General features: G+C 45.1%; 1 protein-coding gene across 3 annotated transcripts in view; it reads right to left on the bottom strand.

The window, feature by feature from the left end:
• Positions 1-92: 92 nt before the first annotated feature.
• LOC106606837 (potassium channel subfamily T member 2) overlaps positions 93-17646 on the bottom strand; it is a 71233-nt gene continuing 53679 nt past the window's right edge. For all 3 annotated transcript variants that reach the window (XM_045720095.1, XM_045720096.1, XM_045720097.1), the window contains 16 exons: positions 12768-12876; positions 12283-12339; positions 11594-11746; positions 10966-11222; positions 9954-10287; positions 9683-9788; positions 9366-9538; positions 6980-7051; positions 6505-6639; positions 6238-6349; positions 4314-4415; positions 4110-4193; positions 2435-2563; positions 1903-2248; positions 1600-1684; positions 93-1328 (listed from right to left, as the gene is read on the bottom strand). In XM_045720095.1, the coding sequence (XP_045576051.1) occupies positions 1211-1328; positions 1600-1684; positions 1903-2248; positions 2435-2563; positions 4110-4193; positions 4314-4415; positions 6238-6349; positions 6505-6639; positions 6980-7051; positions 9366-9538; positions 9683-9788; positions 9954-10287; positions 10966-11222; positions 11594-11746; positions 12283-12339; positions 12768-12876 (2372 nt within the window). In that variant the 3' untranslated portion in view covers positions 93-1210. The remainder of the gene's footprint in view (positions 1329-1599; positions 1685-1902; positions 2249-2434; positions 2564-4109; positions 4194-4313; positions 4416-6237; positions 6350-6504; positions 6640-6979; positions 7052-9365; positions 9539-9682; positions 9789-9953; positions 10288-10965; positions 11223-11593; positions 11747-12282; positions 12340-12767; positions 12877-17646) is intronic.

Raw genomic sequence — 17646 nt, 5'->3', positions numbered from 1 at the left:
AAGATACACAGGCACGGCAGCCAAGCTTGGCTACAGTGTGAGAGTATAATGACAGCTTTGAAAATGAATTGGAAATCAAACTGAGCCATTAAAAGAGTAGATGTATAGCAACTTTAATATATACATATTTCCATATCTGTTGAAACAGCACTGAATGAGGGCACTGTAGTGCAGGGATGCTGAGCAGCGTTCTCACCACACGGTGGCGCCACCATCTCTGCTAAACCTCAGCTGGGTTTCAGACAAAGATTCACACGGCTTTCAAGTCCTTGGTCTCCACATGCATGACTCTCCAACATGCATGACAATAATAGAATAGCGAGCTGGTTGAGGAGACGTGGGGAAGGGTAAACACTAACTAACTAACTAACTAACTAACTAAGAGTCAGAAAGGCTGGCCTTGGCCACAGAACTATCCATAAAGTTACATGAATCAGTAAACGAATACTAGCTTTGTTCAAGAGATACTCATCGACTGGGTCACTCCTTCAAGGCTATTCCCTTTCTTTCTGAAGACAGTAAATGGTGTTATAGATTATCCAGCATTAGTGTATGCCTGCTAGATCTCTAATTGTGGAAATTGACAGGTGATCACTGCTCTTTGGCTTCCTCTGCTGCTGGTGAGCTAAAAGATGAACGTGGGAACTGACTGAGAGTTAAAGTAACAGTACGATCAGATAAAAAGGTACAAAAAATATTTATGAAACCCCAGATCAGCATACTGTTGGCTCGGCTGCAATCACCTCGACATACACAACCACATAGAGACAGAAAAATAACAGTCATTTGGAAATGTGTTCCTTTGGCTGTCCAGATATAAATGGCAGTGTCTGGCTCATAACACATATACAGTACATGCACATACATAAATACAAATACAAGTTCATTGAATGCACTTCTGTGTCCCCAGCTCTCCACTTCAAAAATGAAACGGTGCATAAATTAAACAAATCAGCTAGTAGAAAAGGTCCATGCATTTGAGTTTCCGAATACAAAACTAAGTGACAGCTGTGACTGTCCAGAGTAGATGTGGAATATGTGTCCTTCCCTATAGTATCCCCCCCCTCTCTCTTTCTGTTTCTCTCTCTCTCTTTCTCTCCCTCGCTCTCTCTCTTTCTCTCCCTCACTCTCTCTCTGTCTCTCTGTCTCTCTTTCTCTCTCTCGTTTCTCTCTCCACTCCCACTATGCTGCTGAGTTCTGTTGTCTACGCTCACAAATGGGTGCTGTTCTGTGTGTCGAACCTGTGGCCCTCGGAGCGGCTGTTGCTGACCTTCCTACTGCCCCCCTGGTTAGGCAACAGAGACAGAGGGTCTGGTCTGATCAAGTACCTGGACATGGGACACACACACCAAGACACACTTAGATGAATAATACATTTAACAAATGCTCATACATTCTTATAAGAAGTTATAAGCCATTATAAACCATTATACCTGCAGGCTTTTTAATGAAGGGTTACCCACTTAACTTTAGTGATTTCTTCCTGAGTGAATGTGCAAGACTTAATTTAAGTTGGACCAGTATATTGAGGGAAATTGTGTGAAATTGCCTTCTGATGATGTGTGATTTGACTGAGCCATCAGGATATTGTGTACTCACACCACATCGTGCAGCTCCAGCCTGGTGTCAGGAGAGGGGTTGATGAGGATGTAAGACAATCTGTTGCCCTGGTCCGTCATCCCATCTGACACAGGAAGTACACACCACAAGACAGGAAATAAACATGACATGTCACAGGAACTCAAATGATACCAATTAAGTTGTTCCTCAGTAATGTTGATAAAAAGAATAGTGGAGGAAAACACAAAGCTATGAACAAACGGTTCTATTCCATTAGGCAGGCACAGTGCAGTGCTACATGACCACACATCCACCCCTCAGAACATATCCAACAGTACTCACTGAATCCGGTGGCTGAGAGGCCCAGGTGTTTCATGCGCGTGCGGACCAGAGCGTTGAGCTCCTGTCTCTCAGAGCGTCTGAACAGGGTCAGTCTCTGCTGGCTGATCCTCTCCGCAGCGCTTCCTGTGGCCCCCTTTGACCCGCTGGGCCCCCGACCCCCCTTCCTGCTCAGCCTTCTGGCCCACTGCATGCTCTTCCGCCGGAGGAGGGGGTGGTCCGAGGAGTGGGAGGAAGAGGAGGGGGGTTCGGAAGAGGTGGAGTTGCGGTGGGGACCCCTCCGGGACAGCAGGGGCTCTCTGGGCTCTCTGGTGTCCTCATAGTCCTCCACTGTGATGGACACCTGGGACTGAGAGAGAGAGACACACACAGCTCAGACCAATATCAAGCAGCAGCTGTTTCTATTGTGAGTTGTTATTGAGTGAGGTGAGTTTTTATTCTGGGTGTTGATGTTTTATCACTAAAACATCATGATGATGTACAGCTTGGTGTCATTGACTCCTGTAAATGATGATCTTTCTGTCCAGACAGGTACCTCAGAGACGGGTAACTTTTGGGCTTCAGTGCGGTAGATGCCGATGGGGATGTCACCAGTGGAGGAGCACAGTTTCTGGTAGAGTCGACCATAGGTGCGGATCCACAGGTCATCCTCAGTGATCTTCATCTATGAGAACCCAAACACCCCACCTTCATAAACCTCAGTACCAGGCAGCTACACCGATGTCCCTTCAACCTCAGTACCAGGCAGCTACACTAATGTCCCTTCAACCTCAGTACCAGGCAGCTACACTAATGTCCCTTCAACCTCAGTACCAGGCAGCTACACTGATGTCCCTTCAACCTCAGTACCAGGCAGCTACACTAATGTCCCTTCAACCTCAGTACCAGGCAGCTACACCGATGTCCCTTCAACCTCAGTACCAGGCAGCTACACTAATGTCCCTTCAACCTCAGTACCAGGCAGCTACACTGATGTCCCTTCAACCTCAGTACCAGGCAGCTACACTAATGTCCCTTCAACCTCAGTACCAGGCAGCTACACTAATGTCCCTTCAACCTCAGTACCAGGCAGCTACACTGATGTCCCTTCAACCTCAGTACCAGGCAGCTACACTAATGTCCCTTCAACCTCAGTACCAGGCAGCTACACCGATGTCCCTTCAACCTCAGTACCAGGCAGCTACACTAATGTCCCTTCAACCTCAGTACCAGGCAGCTACACCGATGTCCCTTCAACCTCAGTACCAGGCAGCTACACTGATGTCCCTTCAACCTCAGTACCAGGCAGCTACACCAATGTCCCTTCAACCTCAGTACCAGGCAGCTACACTGATGTCCCTTCAACCTCAGTACCAGGCAGCTACACTAATGTCCCTTCAACCTCAGTACCAGGCAGCTACACTGATGTCCCTTCAACCTCAGTACCAGGCAGCTACACTAATGTCCCTTCAACCTCAGTACCAGGCAGCTACACTAATGTCCCTTCAACCTCAGTACCAGGCAGCTACACTGATGTCCCTTCAACCTCAGTACCAGGCAGCTACACTAATGTCCCTTCAACCTCAGTACCAGGCAGCTACACTGATGTCCCTTCAACCTCAGTACCAGGCAGCTACACTAATGTCCCTTCAACCTCAGTACCAGGCAGCTACACTGATGTCCCTTCAACCTCAGTACCAGGCAGCTACACTGATGTCCCTTCAACCTCAGTACCAGGCAGCTACACTAATGTCCCTTCAACCTCAGTACCAGGCAGCTACACTGATGTCCCTTCAACCTCAGTACCAGGCAGCTACACTGATGTCCCTTCAACCTCAGTACCAGGCAGCTACACCGATGTCCCTTCAACCTCAGTACCAGGCAGCTACACTGATGTCCCTTCAACCTCAGTACCAGGCAGCTACACTGATGTCCCTTCAACCTCAGTACCAGGCAGCTACACCGATGTCCCTTCAACCTCAGTACCAGGCAGCTACACTAATGTCCCTTCAACCTCAGTACCAGGCAGCTACACTGATGTCCCTTCAACCTCAGTACCAGGCAGCTACACTGATGTCCCTTCAACCTCAGTACCAGGCAGCTACACTGATGTCCCTTCAACCTTAGTAAAATCTAAGCATGGCTGTATACTATACATTATATTGTTGATTATCACATTTCATAGCTTTCTCATGATAACTATTGAGGACATGAGTAGATGAGTTACTCACAGCACAGAGGAAGCCTGAGCCAGGCATGGAGTCTAGTCCCAGCAACAGTCTGGTGATGGAAATCATGTAGTCCTTCACAAAGGACTGGTGGGAACACACAACAAACAACAGAGGGTCATTGAGCAATAAAGGGTAATACAAATATTGTAGACTGAGTTTTGAAATATGGAGCGTTGCTGTGTTGGGGTGAGATTTCAGACTAACCTGATACAGTAGAGTATCCAGCATGCTGACACTGAACACCTTCCCAGCAGCGAAGGGTAGACGAAACATGAAGACCAGGTTGGAGCCCCTCTCTCTCTCTTTCTATCAGATCACCATACACAGGAAGAAGAAAACAGGGAGAGAGAGACAGGGAGAGAGAGACAGAGAGAGAAAGACAGGGAGAGGGTGACAGGGAGAGAGAAAGACAGGGAGAGAGATAGGGAGAGAGAAACAGGGAGAGAGAGAGACAGAGAGACAGGGAGAGTGAGAGACAGGGAGAGAGACAGACAGGAAGAGAGAGAGATAAGAGCCGTTAAATTCTACAACCACCTAAAAGGAAGCGATTCCCAAACCATCCATAACAAAGCCATCACCTACAGAGTGATGAACCTGGAGAAGAGTCCCCTAAGCAAACTGGTCCTGGGGCTCTGTTCACAAACACAAATAGACCCGACAGAGCCCCAGGACAGCAACACATTTAGACCCAACCAAATCATGAGAAAACAAAAAGATAATAACTTGACACATTGGAAAGAATTAACAAAAAACAAACAGAGCAAACTAGAATGCTATTTGGCCCTAAACAGAGAGTACACAGTGGCAGAATACCTGACCACTCTGACTGACCCAAACTTAAGGAAATCTTTTACTATATACAGACTCAGTGAGCATAGCCTTAATATTGAGAAAGGCCGCTGTAGGCAGACCTGGCTCTCAAGAGAAGACAGGCTATGTGCACACGCACACAAAATGAGGTGGAAACTGAGCTGCACTTCCTAACCTCCTGCCAAACGTATGACCATAGTAGAGACACATATTTTCCTCAGATTACACAGATCCACAAAGAATTAGAAAATAAACCCAATTTTGATTAACTCCCATATCTACTGGGTGAAATACCACAGTGTACCATCACAGCAGCAAGATGTGTGACCTGTTGCCACAAGAAAAGGGTAACTAGTGAAGACCAAACACCATTGTAAATACAACCCATATTTATGTTCATTTATTTTCCATTTTGTACTTTAACTATTTGCACATCATTACAACACTGTATATAGACATAATATTACTTATTATTTGAAATGTGTTTATTCTTTTGGAACTTCTGTGAGTGTAATGTTTACTGTACATTTGTATTGTTTATTTAGCTTTTGTTTATTATGTACTTCACTTGCTTTGGCAATGTTAACATATGTTTCCCATGCCAATAAAGCCCTTAAATTGAAATTGAATTGAATTGACAGGGAGAGACAGAGACAGGGAGAGAGAGAGAGACAAGGAGAGAGAGAGAGACAAGGAGAGAGAGACAGGAAGAGAGAGACAGGAAGAGAGAGAGAGCGAGACAGGGAGAGAGAGACAGGAAGAGAGAGAGAGACAGGGAGAGAGAGAGAGAGACAAGGAGAGAGAGACAGGAAGAGAGAAACAGGAAGAGAGAGACAGGAAGAGCGAGAGAGACAAGGAGAGAGAGACAAGGAGAGAGAGACAGGAAGAGAGACAGGAAGAGAGAGAGACAGGAAGAGAGAGAGAGACAGGAAGAGAGAGAGCGAGACAGGGAGAGAGAGACAGGAAGAGACAGAGGCAGGGGGAGAGAGAGAGACAGGGAGAGACAGAGATAGGGAGAGAGAGACAGGGAGAGAGAGAGACAGGAAGAGAGAGAGACAGGGGGAGAGAGAGAGACAAGGAGAGAGAGAGAGATAGGAAGAGAGAGACAGGAAGAGAGAGACAGGAAGAGAGAGAGAGACAGGGAGAGAGAGACAAGAAGAGAGAGAGAGAGAGACAGGAAGAGAGAGAGACAGGGAAATGGAAAAGCATTACAGTAATGGAGTACCACTTCCTTTTGACATTCCCACATGACCCATCATTAGATGATCTGACTAGGATGGTCCGACTCACCACAGAGAGTACCATAATACAATGTTACCTTCTCCAGCTTGGAGAGAGCCAGGGAGTAGTGGTCTTTGACTTTGAACTGCATGAAGCGCATGTTGGCTGGGTGGGTGAGCTCAGTGATGATACTGAGGGCTGGGAACAGTCTGGGAGGACAGAGGAAAGAGACACAATCAAATTCTTAGACATAGAATGCTTGGTGAATGCAGATATCTATGAATGCACACAAACAACTGTTGGATTCTGCAGGATGGTATGGTGTGATGGATGTATAATGGTTGTGTATGGCTGAGCAGCCCACCTAAAGAGGGTCTGGACGTTGACTATGGTCTTGGCGTCGGCCATGTAGTCCTCCTCAGCGATCATGGAGCTCTCCTTGTCAACCACCACCATGGTGTCAGCAAACGTCACCCCACAACGCAGCAGACTGTCCAGGCTAGAAGGAGAAAGAGAGAGGGAGGGAGAAAGAGAGAGGGAGGGGAAGGGGGAAAGAGAGAGGGAGAGGGAAAGAGAAAGGGGCTTGGGATTATAGAATTTACAATGTCTTGAGACAGAAAGATTGGAACAGAACTGACACTGTCCATATACAGAGAAATAGCAGTGAGCAGACAGCAGGAATGACAAACTGATATGATATACAGTACAGAACACAGTCAATCCATATACAGCTTCGGGGGGTGTAGCTGCTACAGTATGAATTAGCAGTAGAGGAAAAGAAGTAGAGTAGGAATGAAAAGCAGATGATGGCACCAGGGTACTGAGGAGGATTATCTTACTTGTCAATGGAGCCCACTGTGTAGAACACCATGGGGAACCAGCAGATAGCCTCCAGGAAGTCTGGCTCGGGTCTGAATCAATCACAACACAAATGGATTACCAGGAGACCCATACAGCACAAACGTCTACCTACCACAACAAATAAACAGGCTCCCTGCAGTGGTAGAGATAGAGAAATAGCATAAGTCCCAGATCTGTTTGTGTTGTCTTGCCAACTCCTGTAACTCTCATTATCTCTTATTGTTGTCATGCGTCAATCACCATTGGAGTTGGCAAGACAGCACAAACAGATCTGGGTACCAGGCTACTAGAGAACCCCCAATCAAATCAAATCAAATGTTGTTTGTCACATTCGCCGAATACAACAGGGACCTAGACTTGGACCTAGACTTGGCGTTCCGGTACCGCTTGCTGTGCGGTAGCAGAGAGAACAGTCTATGACTTTGGTGGCTGGACCTTACAGTCAAATGCTGACTTACAAGCCCTTAACCAACAATGCAGTTTGAAGAAAAATAAGTGTTAGAAAGTATTTACTAAATAAACTGAAGTAAAAAAGAATAAAAGAGCAACAATAAAATAACAGTAACAAGGCTGTTTACAGGGGGTACTGGTACAGAGTCAATGTGTGGGGACACAGGTTAGTCAAGGTAATTGAGATAATTAGTACATGTAGGTAGAGGTAAAGTGACTGTGTATAGATAATAAATTGAGAGTAGCAGCAGCGTAAAAACAAAGGGAGGTGGGAGGAGGGTGTCAATGGAAATAGTCCGGGTGGCCATTTCATGAATTGTTCAGCAGTCATATGGTTTGGGGGTAGAAGCTGCTGTTAAGTAGCCTTTTGGACCTAAACTTGGCGCTCCGGTAGCGCTTGCCGTGCTGTAGCAGAGAGAACAGTCTATGACTTGGGTGGCTGGAGTCTTTGGCAATTTTTAGGGCCTTCCTCTGACACCGCCTGGTATAGAGGTCCTGGATGGCAGGAAGCTTGGCCCCATTGATGTAACGGGCTGTACGCACTACCCTCTGTAGTGCCTTGCGGTCAGAGGCTGAGCAGTTGCCGACAATGATGAGACAGCCAATAGGGAGGAGGTCAGAAACCTGGCAGTGTGGTGACAGGACAACAACCTCTACCTCAATGTGAGCAAGACAAATGAGCTGACTACAGTGGACTACAGGAAAAGGAGGGCCAAACACGCCCCCATTCACATCGACGGGGCTGTAGTGGAGCGGGTCGAGAGTTTCAAGTTCCTTGGTGTCCACATCACCAACAAACTATCATGGTCCAAACACACCAAGACAATCGTGAAGATGGCACAACAACACCTTTTCCCCATCAGGAGACTGAAAAGACTTGGCATATCCTCAAAAGGTTCTATAGCTGCACCATCGAAAGCATCCTGACTGGTTGCATCACCGCCTGTTATGGCAACTGCTCGGCATCTGATCGTAAGGCGCTACAGAGGGTAGTGCGTACAGCCCAGTACATCAATGGGGCCGAGCTTCCTGCCATCCAGGACCTATATACTAGGTGGTGTCAGAGGAAGGCCCAAAAAATTGTCAAAGACTCCAGTCACCCAAGTCATAGATTCTATTATCTATGTATAGTCACTACACCCCTACGTACATGTACAAATGACCTCGACTAACCTGTACCCCCACACATTGACTCAGTACCGGTACCCCCTGTATATAGCCTTGTTATTGTTATTTTATTGTGTTATTTTTTATTAAATGTTTTACTTCAGTTTATTTAGTAAATATTTTCTTAACTCTATTTCTTGAACTGCATTGGCTAAGGGCTTGTAAGTAAGCATTTCACCTGTGACAAATAAAATGTGATTTGATTTTTGATTTTGATTTGAAATATAAAGTCCTGGCTGCTGTGTGCAGAGAACAGTGGGATAGCAAAGCGCTACACGGACATGACTCAGCTTTTTATTGGCCTTTTATTGGATTCCACTTTAATATGCCCATATTGGGGTTTTGCACCAGGAGAAACCACAGTAATATTTCATATTATGTGCACAGTGCACTGCAGAGTGCCCATAAACTCTTAAAACACAGACATTTTCATACAGTAAATTATGTTAATGGAACTCTTAAAATGAGACCATCCCTTCTTCCCTGACAGTGTGTTTAAAGAGGGCCTCTAAAGGACAAGTCTCTCTATGCTCCACCCACAGTGTGGTTACACCATAGAGATGTACAGTGTTCTATATCTATGTAATTCTATAGTTTCCTGCAGTGTGGTTACACCATAGAGATGTACAGTGTTCTATATCTATGTAATTCTATAGTTTCCTGCAGTGTGGTTACACCATAGAGATTTACAATGTTCCATATCTATGTAATTCTATAGTTTCCTGCAATGTGTCTGTTTCCGCTCACATGTTCTCCAGTAGCAGCACGATGGGGTTGAGCTCTTTCTTGGGGCGGTAGTAAGCCCTCAGGGGCGCGATAAAGTTGTACAGGCCGTTTCCTGCACTCTCCGCCGACACGATGATCAGCTTGTTCTTAAAGCCGTAGGACCGAGCGTCCTCGAACGGGATGTGGTGGCAGGCCTGTAGGAGGGAGATGACACGGGAACGACACAGGAAATACATTGGATTACATGAAGGTCATCATCATCATCGAAGAGGGGTCAGGTAGGGAGGTAGGATGGTTCTAGTTGAGGGGAAGTAAGGCAGAAGTAGTCTGATTCCCACCTTGTCCAGGCGCAGGCAGCAGAAGGGCATTTTTTCCTGCAGCAGGTGACACAAGGCAGGGGAACTGCCAATGTACGGAGAGTTCAGCGGGTACCCCTTCACCCACCTGACACGCACACAAGCACGCACGCGCGTGCACACACACACATACACAAAGACAGACAGAAACACACAAACACATTTACACCTGGGTCTGAGGACACAACATGGCAGGACTCAAACAAACTAATTCAAACACACATTAGACCTCAGGCAACTCCTAAACACTTACTCGCAGCGTCCACCCCACCACTGGCCATTCTCGTCTCCGTCCCCCTCATCCTTCCCCTCGTCCCCGCCCTCGTCCTCTGATTGGTCCCCCAGCGGGTCGAAGGTTGCTGAGTTGACCCCGTCCACCAGCTCCAGGACAGGGGCGATGCTGTGACGTCTCTCCTGGGCAGAGTCTGCTGTGGCTGGGAGGGCCAGGGTGTTAGCGCCCCCCAGCCCCCCCTCTGTCCGGCTGGCCCTGCCATCTCCACCTCCCCCACTGCCCATGGTCATGCCCCCCGGGCCCTGGCCCTCTGGGCTGCTGTCACTGGAGTCCTGCAGGTCAATGGCCACCGTGCCTACGGGGGACAGAGGACACATACAATCACACATACATTCTATGACTAGTACACACCCTTAGTAGAAAACAGTTATAGCATTGTCCTGTCCACAAGCACAGGCTAAAGGGAAAATGTGCCCTAGAACAAACACAGATACAGATGCAAACATAGCACACATGGTAAGCACAGATCCCGAATCAGTACTATTTGGCTTTGTGAGAGTACCAATGTGCTGTGACTGGGAGTACCATTGTTCTCTCACAAAGCCAAATAGTACTGATTGTGGATCTGTGCTTGCCCTGTGTGCTATGTTTGCATCCGTGTCTGTGATTGGTCTGGGGCACATTTTCACTTTCAAACTTTGAGAACCAGAAGTCCCAGAGTTCTCCACCAGGGGGTGTGGTTGTAAAACGTCTCTAAAACAAAAGGAAACCTACATGCCAGATACATTTCACTCAGTTGGCAGATGCTCTTATCACCAGAGACTTACAATCAGATACTGTTTTATTCTTCATACAACTGTTAGGCTTCATAAATCTGCCTATTGTGGATCAACATGTAAAACATGTCTTAATCTGTACCATGTACATGGATCAGGAAAGTCAGAATTGTATAATAAGAAACATTATGCTAAGTGCACTTGGACAGAGGATCTGAGTGTAACTGTGTCACAGTGAGTCAGTGAGACTGACTGACCCATGCTGGCGATGATGCTGTGGACAGGCAGTCTGGTGAGTCCATGGTAGATGGTCTGGGGCCCCACCCCCCTATCACTGCCCTTGGGGCCCCCCCGCGTGGGCTCTCTGTGGCCCCTGACGAAAGCTGAATTCTCCTCCTTGGAAATGTTGATGTAGAAGCAGGTGTCTGAGCCGCTCATGATGTGGCCGGGACCTGGGTTCAGCAGGATGTTGGCATTTTCCAGCCTCCGTACTCCGATCAGACACACACCATACCTGGCCGAGGAGGAGAGGATCAGATACAGGAAGTGTGTGTGTTTGTGGTTAATAGCGTCTGTTAAATGACTAAAATGTCAAATGTGTGTGGTGTGTGGTGTGTGGGTGTGTGTAGTTAAGAGTGTCAGCTAAATGGCTAAAATGTCAAATGTGTGTGGTGTGTGGGTGTGTGTAGTTAAGAGTGTCAGCTAAATGACTAAAATGTCAAATGTGTGTGGTGTGTCGGTGTGTGGGTGTGTGTGGTTAAGAGTGTCAGCTAAATGACTAAAATGTCAAATGTGTGTGGTGTGTGGGTGTGTGTAGTTAAGAGTGTCAGCTAAATGACTAAAATGTCAAATGTAAACTTTGTGTATGTCTGCTTATTGACTCACTTCTTGTGTGCGTGGAAGGAGGCAAAGGTGAAACTCTTCCCCTGGTACTCCCCAAAAAACTTGCTCTCCTCCAGACAAATGTGATGCACCTCATTGGCCGAGCAGCGGCGGTAGGTGCGCTGCCACTGGTCAGCTGAGCATGGCCCGCCCTCCCTGAGACACGATCAGGGAATGGATTGGTCATTAGGGGACAGAGTTGACCTTTTAAACAGTGTTGCACGCAGCTTCCCTTTCAGCATCAACCCCACATCAAAGACACTTCCCCTCAAGGCTGCAGTGTTAACACTTTACAACTGTGTCAGAAACCAATCAATAACTCAATCAGCACTGAGACACACACAGGGACACAGACACTATCAGAGCAATACAGCTGCCAAGATAGACGCTGCTGAACGCTACACATTGAGAGAGTTTCACACATGGGCTGTGTTCACTTTGTCAGCCTTTAGAAAGGATGAGTTGAGAAACAGGAGGTGAGAAAGGAAGGGTGCGGGGAGGAGAGTGTGGCTGTGGGTGGCGGGGATATGAGAAGGACTGCAATTACAGAAACAACTGTCGTTTGTAAATAATAGATGGACAGTTTCATGGGGACAGCATGCCTGGCCGAGTTAATGTCACCGTACATCAGGGATACGGAAGGAGGGGGAGGGAGTTGTCGGTGGTTTAGGAGGACAGTGACACACACTGACCTGTTGAGGGGCTGGAAGGCTCCTGCACGTTGCCTGAAGGCCTCTGGGGGTGCTGTTCTGAAAGTAGAGGATCATGACTGGTCTGGGTTTAAGAGGATCATGACTGGTCTGGGTTTAAGAGGATCATGACTGGTCTGGGTTTAAGAGGATCATGACTGGTCTGGGTTTAAGAGGATCATGACTGGTCTGGGTTTAAGAGGATCATGACTGGTCTGGGTTTAAGAGGATCATGACTGGTCTGGGTTTAAGAGGATCATGACTGGTCTGGGTTTACTTTAGGTCAGTAGTCTATCTACCATGATTAACCTGCTCTGTACAGCTCAATGTACACAGCATCTGTTAGGCCAAAGGACATACTTCACTGCCCCTGTCTGGTACCACCCACGGCCACTGGAAAAAGAGAGTGTGTGTGTGTGTGTGTGTGTGTGTGTGTGTGTGTGTGTGTGTGTGTGTGTGTGTGTGTGTGTGTGTGTGTGTGTACTCACTGTCCTCTAGAGGAGTGGATCAACAGGGTGATGAGGGTGGAGGTAGCAGGACACACACAGTTCAGGGCCAGCATGGCATACTTAAACTCCTCTTCACACACCACATGATCTGCAGACAAAGGCAGCAGGGGAGACAAACCAGTAACACTCAGTATACTGTAATCAAATCAAATTCAACTTTATTTCTCACATGCACCGAACACAACAAGTGTAGACCTTACCGTGAAATGCTTACTTACAAGCCCTTAACCAAAAGAGCAGTTCAACAAAGAGTTAAGAAAATATTTACCAAATAAATGAAAGTAAATAATAACAAAAAGTAACACAATAAAACAACAACAACGAGGTTATACACAGGGTGTACCGGTACCAAGTCTACATTACCGTTCAAAAGTTTGGGGTCACTTAGAAATGTCTTGTTTTTGAAAGAAAAGTCAATTTTTTGTCCATTAAAATAGCATCAATTGATCAGAAATACACTGTAGACATTAATGTTGTAAATGGCTATTGTAGCTGGAAACGGCTGATTTTCAATGGAATATCTACATGGGTGTACAGAGGCCCATTATCAGCAACCATCACTCCTGTGTTCCAATGACACGTTGTGTTAGCTACTCCAAGTTTATCATTTTAAAAGGCTAATTGATCATTAGAAAACCCTTTTGCAATTATGTTAGCACAGCTGAAAACTGTTGTTTTTATTAAAGAAGCAATAAAACTGGCCTTCTTTAGCCTAGTTGAGTATCTGGAGCATCAGCATTTGTGGGTTCGATTACAGGCTCAAAATGGCCAGAAACAAATAACTTTCTTCTGAAACTCATCAGTCTATTCTTGTTCTGAGAAATGAAGGCTATTCCATGCGAGAAATTGCCAAGAAACTGAAGATCTCGTACAACGCTGTGTACTACTCCCTTCACAGAACAGTGCAAACTGGCACTAACCAGAATATAAAGAGGAGTGTGAGGACCCAGTGCACAACTGAGCAAGAGGACAAGTCCATTAGAGTGTCTAGTTTGAGAAACAGATGCCTCACAAGTCCTCAACTGGCAGCTTCATTAAATAGTACCCGCAAAACACCAGTCTCAACGTCAATAGTGAAGAGGCGACTCCGGGATGCTGGCCTTCTAGGCAGAGTTGCAAAGAAAAAGCCATATCTCTGTCCAGCGTCTGTGTCATTTTGCCCATCTTAATCTTTTCGTTTTATTGGCCAGTCTGAGATATGGCTTTGTCCTGGTAATCCGTCTGGCCCTGCGGCTTTGCGAATGTTGACCTGTTTAAGATCTTGCTCACATCGGCTACGAGAGCGTTATCACACAGTCGTCCAGAACAGCTGGTGCTCTCGTGCATGCTTCAGTGTTGCTTGCCTCAAAGCGAGCATAAAAGGTATTTAGTTCGTCTGGATGGCTCACGTCACTGGGCAGCTTGTGTCTCGGTTTCCCTTTGTAGTCTGTAATAGTTTTCAAGCCCTATCACATCCGACGAGCATCAAAGCCGGTGTAGTACGATTCAATCTTAATCCTGTATTGACGCTTTGCTTGTTTATTGGTTTGTCTGAAGGCATAGCGGGATTTCTTATAAGCGTCCAGATTAGTGTCTCACTCCTTGAAAGCGGCAGCTCTAGCCTTTAGCTCGATGCGGATGTTGCCTGTAATCCATGGCTTCTGGTTGGGAAATGTACGTATGGTCAATGTGGGGATGACGTCGTCAGTGCATTTATTGATGAACCTGATGACTGAGGTGGTATACTCCTCAATGTCATTGGATGAATACCGGAACATATTCTTGTCTGTGCTAGCAAAACTGTCCTGTAGCATATCATCCGCATCATCTGACCACTTCCGTATTGAGCGAGTCACTGGTACTTCCTGCTTTAGTTTTTGCTTGTAAGCAGGAATCAGGAGGATAGAATTATGATCAGATTTGCCAAATGGAGGGCGAGGGAGAGCTTTATATGCATCTCTGTGTGTGGAGTAAAGGTGGTCTAGTGGATGTGTATTCACAGATAGGTAGTGGGTCAAACATGCTCTGTCTCCTCTGCTGTACCTGTGTGCAAGAGTGAGTGCATTTCTTTGTCTGTCTGATCATTTGTCTGTGTGTGTGCCTGTAAGAATATAGGTGTGTGCATCCATGTGCATATGTGTGTGTGTGTGTTGTGTGGTGTGTGTGTGTGTGTGTGTGTGTGTGTGCATATGTGCCTGTGTGTGTGGCATCTAGAATGTGTGTGTATGGATTTTTGTCAGTCTCTAAAGCCACATTAGTCAGAGGCCTGTTAGCTAAGTGTAAACGCTGTGGTTTATGCAGAACACTAATTAAATCTGATGGAATTAAAACATCTTCATTAATCTCAATATAATTTACCCAGATGCTCCCTCCTTCCCTCCCTCCATCAAGTAGGCTGCATCAGGTGAATTTACACTGTGATTTCATCTATTATTAACTCAATGGCACTTACTTGACAACACAACAGGATGCAATTAGAGATAAATAAATATACATTCGTCAAATAGACAGTCAACTCCTGTCATGTCAGATTATTTTCCCCTCTCCTCCTTAAGGCATTGTCTCTTTTTATCCCTTCAGTTTATATTCTGGGTTGTTTTTACCCCTTCAGTTTACATTCTGGGTTGTTTTTACCCCTTCAGTTTACATTCTGGGTTGTTTTTACCCCTTCAGATTATATTCTGGGTTGTTTTTACCCCTTCAGTTTACATTCTGGGTTGTTTTTACCCCTTCAGTTTACATTCTGGGTTGTTTTTACCACTTCAGTTTACATTATGGGTTGTTTTTACCCCTTCAGTTTACATTCTGGGTTGTTTTTACCCCTTCAGTTTACATTATGGGTTGTTTTTACCCCTTCAGTTTACATTCTGGGTTGTTTTTACCCCTTCAGTTTACATTCTGGGTTGTTTTTACCCCTTCAGATTATATTCTGGGTTGTTTTTACCCCTTCAGTTTACATTCTGGGTTGTTTTTACCCCTTCAGATTACATTCTGGGTTGTTTTTACCCCTTCAGTTTACATTCTGGGTTGTTTTTACCCTTTCAGTTTATGTTCTGGGTTATTTTTTACCTTTTCAGTTTATATTCCGAGTTGTTTTTGTATTTCTTTGCTCTATATCTTATTTTGGGGTTAAGGGGACCTGGCAACACCCCTGCAGTGCAGTATCTTATTAAAGAACCTTTCACACTCTCACACACTTAGCAAATGCCTGGGAAGGAGGGAGAAAACGGAACCAACCTGAACAAACATAGATAACACCCATCACTCCACCTTCACTGCTCCTGCCTTGTCTGTTTCTCTTGTTTTTCTGCTACCTTGTCTCTCATCTCATTGTGACGAAAAAACAATATAGAGTTATGACCAATGAAATGAGTCTCAGGGAGCAGTCATTTTCCCTGCTGTGTAATTCTTTATTACATTATATGCTGTAATCAGTGGACAGATATTATTAGGGGTTCAGTGTTTGGTACAAATGAGATCTTGGCCTTAAATGCCCAGATGTGCTTTGCATATTGATAGTCGACAGAAACTTTGGTAGCTAGAATTATCCAGCCTCTCGTGCCTCAGGAGTAGGTTAGTAGCTAGTAACCACTTAAAAGCAATGAGACACAGATCGTTTCTGTCTAGCAGCTTTACTTCCATTACTCACCAACAGAGAGGAAAATGTTGTTGATGATGATAATATTTGTAGAAATGACATGCATAGTGGGATAGAAAGAATGTTTGGATCATAATATGTACCCAAATTAAAAACAAAATTGTATTCACTGTAGTGTTTTTGCAGACTTTACTGTGGTATTCACTATAGTAAATATTACAGTGAACACTAGTATTTACTATAGTTTTGCAGATATGACTGTAGTATACTGTAATATTTTCAGTTTACTATAGTATAAATACTGTAGTAAGAAAAAAATGTTGGTTTATATTATAGCAATAACTGTATTGTTTTTGCGGACTGTAGTATACCACTACCTACCTAATGTATGTAAAGTGACTTTGGGTCCCTGAAAATCACTATATAAATACTATATATTATTATTTTCATCATCATTATTAAAATCCCTTAAACTCGTGGGAATTGACCTATATGGATAGGGCTAAATTCAAATGTTTCTTACAGAATAAAATATGGAAAGCATATGCATACCATGATAGAAATGAAAAATACTCTGGATACATTCAGTAACATGATAAGAATATTTCTGGAAAATGTGGGGTAGGTGCAACATAACACAAAAATATGACAAGGGTTTGAGTGAGAGGATTAGCTGATGTCTTCAAGTGGCCACACACCTCTCCAGTGTGGGCACAGTTCCTAAGTCATTTCAATGCACTCAAAGAGTCTTCAACTATAAGGTGTTTTTTTAGCTCTCCTAGCAGTGCCGTTGAGGAAATAGAGCACGTTGGAACACAGCTCTGCATCCCTGCCTTTACACAATTACTGTTGTTGTTTACGCAACCAAAAACGGCCCATTATAAATCGCAATCTGGGTCAGGTGGGCATCATTTGAAAGCTTGTTCTATTGCCAACATGACTAGCTAAATTATAAAATACAATCTTACAGTGTTAGGCTTTCACAATGCAATTCAGAAAAGCAGGTCGTGCTGTGTGCATAGAATGGAGTCATGAGTTCATTCAGATGCGGAAAATGTTCTTCATAATACAACAGGTTCATTCTGTTCAGGACAACCCAGGGTAGAACACCATCTCATATTGTAACTGCACATCAAACATAGTGATCAGAAACATTGACACTGTATATGACATCAGTTTTATGATATGGAAATGTGAAGTGCACATTTGGACTCACGAGTCTTTGGCTTGCTTCGATGACATCAAAGTGGTATTTATTATAATCCTCAACGTCTCATCTTT

This window comes from Salmo salar, chromosome ssa06, assembly GCF_905237065.1.
Source record: "Salmo salar chromosome ssa06, Ssal_v3.1, whole genome shotgun sequence".
In the NCBI taxonomy this organism is placed as follows: domain Eukaryota; kingdom Metazoa; phylum Chordata; class Actinopteri; order Salmoniformes; family Salmonidae; genus Salmo; species Salmo salar.
The sequence above is the reverse complement of the archived record's forward strand: the minus strand, read 5'-3'. Positions and strand labels throughout refer to the sequence as shown.